Raw genomic sequence first — 10,962 nt, 5'->3', positions numbered from 1 at the left:
TTTCTGTTTCTCTTCACAATTATTGTTTTGTTTTTTCCCTGTAGTCAGAAATTATCCTTGTAATTTATCAAATGTATAATCAGCCCATATTGTTTTTCAATCTTAAAAAAGTTTTTATAGTTAACTTTCCCACAGGTAAAGATCAAAGATGATTTCTTTACAGGGCTGCTCCCAGCTCTGTCCTCTGCTCCCAGCTCCTCTTGGGTCGTTACTTGTTACCACTTTCCTGTGTTTGTGTGAGAAAGAGTCTGTGCTTCAGCAAATACATGCGTTTCTGGAGTGTTGTGTTTTTGTTTTTGGGGTTTTTTTTTGAGTTGGAGTCTCACTCTATCGCCCAGGCTGGAGTGCACTGCAGCCTTGACCTTCAAGGCTTAGGTGATCCTTCAGCGCAGCCTTCCAAGTAGCTGGAATTACAGGCATGTGCCACCACACCTGGCTAATTTTTTGATTTATTGTAGAGATGAGGTCTCGCCAAGTTTCCCAGACTGGTCTCGAACCTGTGGGCTCAGGCAATCCTCTCACTTTGGCCTCCCAAAGTGCTGGGATTATAGGCATGAGCCTCCATGTCCAGCCTCTGGAGTGTTTTTATACAAGCAACATACTGTACATAGAGGTCTGTCCCTTGTCTTTTTTTTCCATTTAAATGGAGATTTTTCCATATCAACATCTGAGGAACCTCATCCCGTTTTGGCTGCATGAGATTCTGTTGATCAGACATACCATAATTTATTTAATCTGTTACTGATAAGTATTCAGGTTGTTCTTTTGCTATTACAGTGATAACCCTGAGTGTAATATTATACATATCTATTCGGGGTATAGCTGTAAGATAAAGTCCTAAAGTATAATTTGCACTAAACATAGGTCAATACCCATGGCATGAGTTGTTCTGTTTTTGAGGGCATATTGGGGCGGCTTCACTGATGATGCTGTTTTTAAAGAAAGCATGTTCAGAATCAACAAATTGTACCATTTTCAGACAGCGGTGACACTGATTGTGTGATAAGTGATTCTGCTTTCTGAAAACATGGATCTCTCATACATGGAGATAAGTTTCATCCCTTACCATTGTGTGTGAGACAGGTTTAGATCAAATTATGGTCTGACCTCTCCCTGGCAGTGTGACATGGGCAAGCAGCTATTCTTTCTGAAACTGTGTTATCTAAGATGTAGACAAGAGTACCTACCTTCTAGGGTTTTCATGAGAAATAATTGAGATAATGTGTGTCATTTTGCACATTGCTTTGCAGATTGTCTAATAAATAGTAGATATTAGTCCAAACATGCAGCTTTTTGGGGCCAGTTTTGCAGTCACTCTTGGAACCAGTTTATGAAACATGCAAAATTTGTTATTCTGCAGTCACTCTGATATTGATAAAAATTTACAGTATCCACCTAGATCACACTACCTGGCTCACAAGATTTGGGCTTGAATGACTGAATTGCTAGCAGAATGAACTAGACCCTCAAAGAAGGCTCAAGGAGGCTAATCTTGAGGGTATTAAACATGCTAGAAGCTTATAAAGCTATTTCTAAGATGAGATTCCTTATTATCAACCATGATTGCATTGTTGTTGTGTGTATGATCTCTCAGGGTGGCTGCTTTGGGAATGAAGGTCACTTAGCTGTTAGACAATTAGGTCTCTTTATGTATATCACACTGGGTAAGTAAGACTCATTTGGATTTAGGGCTTTCCTCAGGAGTGACACATAACCTTGCTGCTAGGATTACTTCTACCAGTGGGAGCCATCCAGTAGATTGGTTCTTAAGTTCAACTTTGCTGTGTAAACTGATACGTGGTGAATGCAGACTGACTTGATGTTCGCCAGATACCGCTCCTGGTTTTTGCAGCAGTGGAAAGGAGTTCACAGTTCTTCGGCAAGATGATCTACACAGAGGCACATGTCGATAACCCAGAACCATTGTCGATTTTAGAGTGTAGTTGAAAATGCATACTGTGTGTGGGGTTCATGGCACTGAAAGTTTCTTTTTCCTGGGAGTTGTGTAGGGACACTTGCCACACAGATCAAGATATGCCCTTTTTTCCTTTGAAAATGTCTGAAAACTATTGATGTGATTTAAGAAAACAAATGGCTGGGCTCGGTGGCTCAGCCTGTAATCCTGCGCCTTTGGGAAGCTGAGGTGAGTGGATTACCTGAGCCCATGGGTTCGAGACCCGTCTGGGCAACTTGGCGAGACCTCATCTCTACACTAAATCAAAAAATGAGCCAGGCGTGGTGGTGCGCGCCTGTAGTTTCAGCTACTTGGAAAGCTGAGGTGGAAGGATCGCTGGAGCCCAGCAGGCCGAGGCTGTGGTGGCCGGGAGTGGTCACTGCACTCCAGTCTGGGTGACAGAGACAGACTCCAACTCAAAAAAAAAAAAAAAAGAAAGAAAAATTGCCACATCTGATCATAAAAGAAGGGTTACTCAAGATACTAGTGCAGATTACTCTGACATTTCATATATGAAACTTAAGGATTGATGCTGGAAACTTGATGAAACTTGATGAACCTGAACAGTTTATCCCTAAAGTGTAACCATCTCAAGCAAAATAACAAAAGGAGAGAAAAAACAACCTTATTTAAAATTGTCGAGAGGAGTTTAATTTTATGAAGTTGCCCAAGTTATATCTTTTTTTATTTTTATTTTTTGAGTTGGAGTCTCACTCTGTCACTCAGATGAGTGCAGTGGTCGCTCCTGGCCACTGCAGCCTCAACCTGCTGGGCTCCGGCGATCCTTCCGACTCAGCCTTCTAAGTAGCTGGAACTACAGGTGTGTGCTACCACGCCTGGCTAATTTTTTATTTATTGTAGAGATGAGGTCTCACCAAGTTGCCCAGGCGGGTCTCGAACCCATGGGCTCAGGCAATCCACTCACCTCGGCCTCCCAAAGTGCTAGGATTACAGGCTGAGCCACCGAGCTCGGCTCAAGTTATATCTTTAGACTTTTCTTCTGCCAGGCATGGTGGTGTGCACCTGTAATCCCAGATACTTGGGAGATTGAGGAGGGAGTCTCACTTGAGCCTAGGAGTTGAGGCTGCAATGAGCTATGATCACACCACTACACTCCAGCCTGGGTGACAAAGTGAGATCCCCATCTCTAACAAAAATAAAATAAAGGCCAAGCTCGGTGGCACAGCCTGTAATCCCAGTACTTTGGGAGGCCAAGGCGAGTGGATTGCCTAAGCCTGTGGGTTCAAGACCAGCCCGGACAACTTGACGAGACCTCATCTCTACAATAAATCAAAAATTAGCTAGGCGTGCTATTGCGTGCCTGTAGTTCTGGCTACTTGGAAGGCTGAGGCGGAAGGATTGCTGGAGCCCAGCAGGTCAATGCTGGGGTGGCCATGAGTGTGCCACTGCACTCCAGCCTGGGCAACAGAGTGAGACTCCAACTCAAAAAAATAAAAAATACTTTTCCTCTGATTTAAAGGAGCAAATTTTAAAATTTTTTTATTTTTATTTTTTGAGTTAGGATCTCACTGTCACCAAGACTGGAGTACAGTGGCACCCACCACAGCCTCCACTTTCTGGGTTCAGGCAATCCTTCTGCCTCAGCCTCCCAAGTGGTTGGGACTACAGGCATGCACCAACACACCAAGCTAATTTTTTTGTTTTTGTAGTGACAAGATCTTACTGTATTGCCTAGGCTGGACTCAAATTCCTGGGTTCAAGCAATTCCGCTTCTGCCTCCCAAAATTCTAGGATTACAATCATGAGCCATCACGCTCGACCTAAAGGAGCAATTTTATTTTTATTTTTCTAACCCTTTTACTCAATTTTCATTTGTATGACTATAGGGAAAAGTAAGCTGTGTGGTTTTTCTGGTTGTCTATACGTGTTGTTTCATAGAGCATATGTACACAATATGTAATGTTTTCATTTCCACTAAGCAGTTCACTCCCTAATTGCTATGCTGGTGTTCTTCTGCTGAGGTCTCCCACATCTTGAATGTGTTGTTATTTCTCCTGAAGGAAATGCTATATACTGTACTCAAGCAAATGAGACTTTTCTTAAACTTCCAGTCTTGAGTTTTACACACAATATTTTCATTCTTTACACAGATGAATGAGTTCCTTTTTCCCTACTGACTACTAGGGCTTTGCCTTGTGGAAAGGAATAGGGTGATGAAGGGAAAAATTTTGAGGTCTTACCTGGTCTTAATAGGGAGTTTGTGACACTTAGATTTTGCAATCTTCCATTTATAACTTTCCTAAATCTGGTTGCAACACAATCAGTCTGGAACTGAAGACCTAACATTTGGCATGTTTTCTTTTCTTTTTTTTTTTTTTTTGAGTTGGAGTCTCACTCTGTCGCCCAGACTGGAGTGCAGTGGCCACTCTTGGCCACCGCAGACTTGACCTGCTGGGCTCCAGCAATCCTTCCGCCTCAGCCTTCTGAGTAGCCAGAATTACAGGCATGCGCTACCACGCCCGGCTGAATTTTTGATTTATTGTAGAGATGAGGTCTCGCTGCCCAGGCGGGTCTCGAACACGCAGGCTCAGGCAATCCACTCACCTCAGCCTCCCAAAGGCGTGGGATTACAGGCTGAGCCACTGATCCCAGCTGGCATGTTTTCTAAGGCACGGGAAAGAAAATGAACTGAGAACAACAAGGCTTTGTGAAAGTTCCCAGGGTGGGGTGTTGCACAGCCTGGGTCCTGGACCAGCTTAAGTCACTGCTTCGGTAGTAGACCTTATGAAAAGTGCAGTATGGTTGCATCATCTTACATAATTTTACAGTACTGAAACAGAAATGGTATCACTTAAATAGCATGTACAGTTCTGCTCAGCTGTCAGTGAGGGTAACACCAGGCTGAGCTAGCTACCTGTGTGCTTAGGTGGTCTGGGCTCCCCTTATGTTCTAATGGTGTGATTATCTTGCTGTACTGAGAGTGATTGTAGTGTTTAGACTTTTTAAAACAACGTGGTCCCTAAATGTGAAACCAACTATTTCATTTAGTGTTTAAAGAAATGGGGATCTATTCTGACATTGTAAGGAAAACTAGTTGTTTTTAATTGTTTAAACGATGGCACATGAGTCTTTGTGACATGTGAATGCTAATGTAAAAGACTATACCATGTACTTTATGGGTTGACTTCATGGAATTTTGAAGGCAGCTTTGACTAAGCAAATGTGATAAATGATTGACTTGGGAATAAGATACAACTATACTTATTGACTTTGGCTCTCAGTTTCATTATCTGTAAAATAATAGAAGATAATCAAATTATATATTTGCAAGAAACAAGACTACTTATGAGGACTAGAGGCTACCCAGCAGTGGAGTGATTTAGACAACAAGAAGCTATTAACTGTATCTGTCATTTCCTGTCACTGGAACGGGCAGTCTTATTTGGCTTGAGTCTCTGGTTCTAGGAAAGTGCATGCTGGACTCGAGAACAGCCAGTTGACCAGATTGAAGTAAATGCTCTTGCTGCACTGGCGAGTTGAATGGCTCACTGCTTGGAGCACCCAGAGCATTGCTACTGGGGACTTGGCACAGCTTTCCTCAGGAGTGAGTCGGTTCTCACACAGCTGAACAGTGGCCAGTAATTTGAGTCCACTCAATTCTAAATCAGTTTTTCTCTCTTTGTACTTATTATATCCCCAGAATCTTACTGATTATCTGCACCCTTGTCTTGTTGTCTGACTTAGGGACCAAGGGTCTGAGCTCTGTAATGGGTCAGAAATGTGTTGATTTGGCTGCCGATAATAGGAGTAACAACCTGACCCTTGAACATTTTATTTATTTATGTATTTACTTATTTTGTTTTTGTTTTTCTCGAGTCGGAGGCTCACTCTATTGCCCAGGCTGGAATGCTGTGGCATGCTCATGGCCACCACAGCCTTGACCTGCTGGGCTCAGGAGATCCTTCTGCCTCTGCCTTCCAAGTAGCTGGAACTACGGGCATGTGCCACCACACCTGGCTAATTTTATTTATTGTATAGACAAGGTCTCGCCATGTTGCTCAGGCTGTTCTCGAACCCCTGAGTCAGGCAATCCTCTCACCTCCGCCTCCCAAAGTGCTGGGATTATAAGCCTGAGCCACTGTGCCCGGCCCTTGAACATTTTAAAAGCAAAATTACCTTAGAGTACCTAATATGGGTGTTTTCCGTTTAGGCTCATGAAGTCTTCATGGCTATATTGAACAAATAATTTTGGTCTAAGCTGATTTCAGAGGGCAGAAACTCTAATGGTCCCGGTTAACCCTGCTCAGTCACATTCTGTGGTTGGAGCATGTGAGTGTGGTTTTTTTGTTTTTTTCTCCCCAAAAAAACTTTATAGACATTTGATAAACTAAAGGAGACTAAGAAACTAAGGGAGTGATTTTATAGACAAGTTATTGTGGGAAAATTGCATATGCTATCAATATAACCTAAAATCAATTAAAACAGTACAATAACTAGGGGGACTCTTTTTTCTCATACAATGCATTTAGCCATAACCTGGTGGTAAAAATCAGAAAGATGTAATGCTAGCACACAAGAGGATTTGAGAGCTATAGCCAGTCATGTTGCAAGGACATCTGTCCCAGAGAAAATGACATGGTCTTCAAGAGGAAGAAGGAGGCCTTCATTTCTAAAGTAATTTTTCTCACAGGACATGTTTATTGAGCAGTGACAGCTTACTAGATTGTAGAAGTTGCTGGGAGAATTCAAGAGACAGAGATCTCTCTTCTCCCCTCAAGGAGCTCATTGATGTGTAGGAAATGACTGTTGTGTTTGGTCTTTTGGCTACTACCTAGTACTTTGTTTTCTCAGGAACTACTCAGAAGCAAGCTAGTCTAATATCATCAATAGTGCTGTGGTCTTAATTATAGTTTTGGTCTCCCTTATAAGATAGGTATGAATGTTTTTCCTCTCCCAACACTTATCCAAGGCAATGATATTTGTGGTTGGTAACAGGTGGAGAGATGCTAATCTCGATGTGTCTCCTTTTTCTACTTCCCTTTCCTCTGACAAATAGAACAATATCAGCCTCATTCTGAAGGGCAACACTGTTTTTTACAGGAATTTGGTGCCATGCTAATGGGGGACTATGGAAAAGAGATGCTTGAAAGGGAATCAAAGTAATGATAAAACTGAGTACTGATTGCCATAAAAAAGAGAACTTAGAATAGAAGCACTTAAGAGAAAGGAGTTGATTAATATTAGGCCTCAAGTCCTAGGTGAGGACTTGCCCCTAAAGGAAATGTTACTGGTTTTACCCTCTGCTGAGGTGGAATGGCTTGGGTATCTCCTCCAACTCCTAAGAAGATACTAAAAATAACATAAAACCTAGTAAGGCTGGTTAGTTTGTGAGGCTTAGCCTCTGAGTGGCAACCAAGACAGGCTTTCTTCTTTTCCTGTCTTCAGAAAGAATTGACTAGAAAAACTAGATACAAGCAAGCAAGAACACTAGTAGGTTTTCCTGAGCTGAGGTGCTAAGGAAGGAAGGAGGGGAGGGAAGTGGACACTAACAGCCAAGCATGTGTTTGTGGTTGAAGAATTCCTGTGCTTCACTTGACATGGCAGAATCTTCTGGCAGGGGTGCCCTCAGCATGGGTCTAAGGAGTGAGCTCCTGATGGCTTTCGTTGCCTGTGGTCCAGATGTTGCTCGGTGCCGGTAGCTCCTCTGGTCGGGCCAGCGGTGCAATTGAGTCAGGCCTGATTGGTGATGTTACTGGCCTTCGCCCAAGTTGGATATATGTCCAGATGGAAGAGGCTAATTCCCCAAGTGTTGATGGCCACCATTACTATCACCAGTCCAATGACGTTGACCCCCAGGCCAGCTTTCACCTGCAGGACACAAGCCAGCACATCTGGTCACTCTAAGCAGCACCAGCAGCACAGATCCCCACAGGATCCCTGCCTGTGCCTCAGCCTGAGCCTTGCTCCACCTATGTGGCCCTGACTGGTTTCTGTCACTGCTTGGAGTGCACTAGTGTTGCCTTCTAGGGTGGCACAGGGTCTGTGGGAGGACCAGAAAGGCAGGGAGGAGTTGGGACTGGGAAGGGCAATTATAATCATCTCTACCTCTTGTTTGCCACACTGTCTCTAAAGTGGATGCCTAGAACATGCGTATGTTAGTTACTGCGAACACCATATCTGTGGAATGTGAAGAGTTATTTCTGCAGCTTAATGATAGGGACACATGTTAAACAAAATTAGCCAGATCTCTTTAAGAACTTCTCAGAGACGCGTATGTGCTTATACACATGGGAACTTGCAGGAGGGGCTATATGATGGGAAGCCTTTGCCATGATTTCCTCACTCCACAGAAAAGCTCATGGAAGTAGTATACCTTGGGTTTACCTGGGGAAACAGCTCACCCCCTTCCTCAGAGAAGTGACACAGACCTGCTAGCTGGAGTAGAGCCTCTACTTTTTTCTGAGGGAATTACATTCAATGATTCTGACCCTTTTCACTTCTGCCATAACATTCACATTCATGGACTGAAGGGGGATTGAGAGGATGGGATGGCAGAGCAGGGCCAGATGGAAAAATGTGGACTACAAAGATGGCAGTGTCCTTCCAAGGAGTAGCCAGGCACAGAGCATGTAGGAAAACAAGGCTATGAGCTGGCATTACATTGGGACAACTGCAAGGGAAAAATAAATTCTGGGAAATTGTTCCAAACAAATAGGTTGACGTATCCTTTCTCTCCTGCCTTCTGCCCGGGACCCTGGAATTCTCAATCATCCTGGCCCTCTGGGCCTTTGACAAGGAGAACAGCCATGTTTTTCCGCAGGTGAGAGGGGGCAGGTTCTAACAGCTAAATTAAGGTCCTTGAGAGCTAAAAGGGACCACATGGAGTATCTAGCTGGCACCTCTTCATTTAGCAGATAAGGAGATTGAGGTCTTAAGGTAGTGCCCAAGTTGGGAACACAGCCCAGAACTGGCTTACTTCTTGTCAACTAGTTGATCATTTATTCCATTGTAGAAAGCTGGGGGTGAGTGGCAGGGGCACACAGTGGAGGGGGCAGGAGACAGGCAAGTTGGGGCAGAGCTCAGCATGTGGTAAGATAGGAGGGGAGAGAGGAGTAGTCCCCTCCTTCCCAGAAGCATCTCAGATAGCTTGGATGAGCAGTTGGAACAGTGGAAAGGACCTGAGTACCTGCACCAGCCTGGAACTCTTCCTCCATTTGGTGTTTTACAGAGCTGCTGAGAACAAGTTTGGACTCCCATGAAAAAAATTTCTCAGACCTTCAGCCAGAATGAGTGGGCTCTATTTCAGACAGTCAAGCCCCAGGAATTCATATCAGTGTTTTCCAGCCTCTCCCCAGCTCCTGCTATCCCTGAACGTTGAGAAGCAGAGCCGTTGGTGTAGGTTGAGGAATGGAGAGTGGAGAAACACTAAAATCAGAAAAATGTCTTAAAGCCATCTTTTGTGGGCCTTACTGAAAACTAAGAAATGAATGGGGGGGGGTGCCTCATCTTTCATTGTTGCTTCAGGAGTTACTTGCGTGGGAGGAAGTTTTATTCTCACAAGATACCTTTTACTTTTGAGTCAACCAGCCCAACTTTTTGAATGAATATCTCCACTGGTCCAGTGAAGAAACAGAGGCAAGGATGTGTTTGTACAAGCACATGCCTTCTGGAACTGGGCCACAGCCTACGTCTATCCCAGCCTTCTCTGTGTCCCCACTTTCTTCGTGGGGGTGAGGAGAGCACATTATTGCTCTTGGTGCCTATAGACCAACCCAAACCCTCTTACATGCCCGTTCTTTCTACCACACTAGACTGAGTGTTGACAGACCGGGACACTGCTGCAGAGTGAGCTTGGGGAGAACACTAGAGCCGATCATCTGTGCTCGTGAAATAGGCCTGCAGGGGAGGTACCCGCAACTCACCATGTCTTTGATCTGGCAGTGCCCATAGCTGAAAACGATGGCGTTGGGGGGGTTGCCCACTGGCAGCATCACCGCGAAGGAGATGCACATGGTGACTGGGATCAGGGTGTAGAGGGGATTAATGTGCAGCGATTCAGACTGGAAGAGAGAACCCACAGAAGCACTCATGTTGGGGTTAGGCTTGTTGTTTCCTATGTGTGACATCATGAGCATGCCTCAAATGATGGCTTGGTGCTGGCTAGCCTCAGTGGTATACCATGTGCTAGAGGTAGGTAGGCCTTTTCCCTAAATAGGCTGACACTGCTCACATTCCCCATGGAAATACGGCTTTGAGTTACTTCCTGGGAGGAATGTTTGATTTTTTGGTGCTATTCTAAGGAAGTGGTTCTTCAACTTTATTATTATTTTTTTTTGAGTTGGAATCTTACTCTAACACCCAGGTTGGAGTGCAGTGACACACTCACGGCCACCTCAGCGGTGACCTGCTGGGTTCTGGTAATCCTTCCGCCTCAGCCTTCCAAGTAGCCAGAACTACAGGCATGAGCTACCATGCGTGGCTAATTTTTGATTTATTGTAGAGATGAGGTCTTGCCAAGTTGTCTGGGCTGGTCTTGATTGCAGATGTGAGCCACCATGCCTGGCATAAGCTGCTTTGATTGAAGCAGGATCCCTCGCTCTTAAGGTTTTTTCCCCCAGAGAAGATAATTGCCTTATATGGGATTTGAACCCTGGTCTTGCTCTCAGTGTTGTTAAGTTTTAACTAACTGCACTCCCCTGTTCATGCAGGCAAGATGACAGAAGGGAGTAGTTGGAAACCTCAGGTGGGAGTGGGCTTTGGTTTTTTTGTTTTTTTTTGAGTTGGAGTCTCACTCTGTTGCCCAGACTGGAGTGCAGTGTTTTAGTTCTAGGAAATATCATTGTTATTGTGAATAGGATATTGATTATTAAATAATAAAATGTGAAACACATGGAGTATACATCAAAGGTTTCTGAAATTACGTTAAGAGGTAAAGATGCATTAAAAGAATGAATGGGAAAAAATGCATTATGTGCCAGTGGTAACATTTTCTTTTCTTTTTTTTTCTTTCTTTTTCTTTAAAATTTTTATTGTAAAGACGTAGGATA

At 44.0% G+C, this 10,962-nt stretch overlaps 1 protein-coding gene across 1 annotated transcript in view; it reads right to left on the bottom strand.

Annotated features, from left to right (window-relative positions):
* Positions 1–6,590: 6,590 nt before the first annotated feature.
* Positions 6,591–10,962, bottom strand: part of SLC13A4 (solute carrier family 13 member 4) — a 48,673-nt gene continuing 44,301 nt past the window's right edge. Inside the window, exons 15-16 of the mRNA XM_008053037.2 lie at positions 9,838–9,975; positions 6,591–7,783 (exon numbers count right to left, since the gene is read on the bottom strand). Of these exons, the coding sequence (XP_008051228.1) occupies positions 7,646–7,783; positions 9,838–9,975 (276 nt within the window). The 3' untranslated portion in view covers positions 6,591–7,645. The remainder of the gene's footprint in view (positions 7,784–9,837; positions 9,976–10,962) is intronic.

This window comes from Carlito syrichta, unplaced genomic scaffold (genome assembly GCF_000164805.1).
Source record: "Carlito syrichta isolate Samal-C Ts95f unplaced genomic scaffold, Tarsius_syrichta-2.0.1 Scaffold287784, whole genome shotgun sequence".
NCBI classification, from domain to species: Eukaryota; Metazoa; Chordata; class Mammalia; order Primates; family Tarsiidae; genus Carlito; species Carlito syrichta.
Note: the sequence above shows the minus strand (reverse complement) of the source record. Positions and strands in the feature narration are given on the sequence as shown.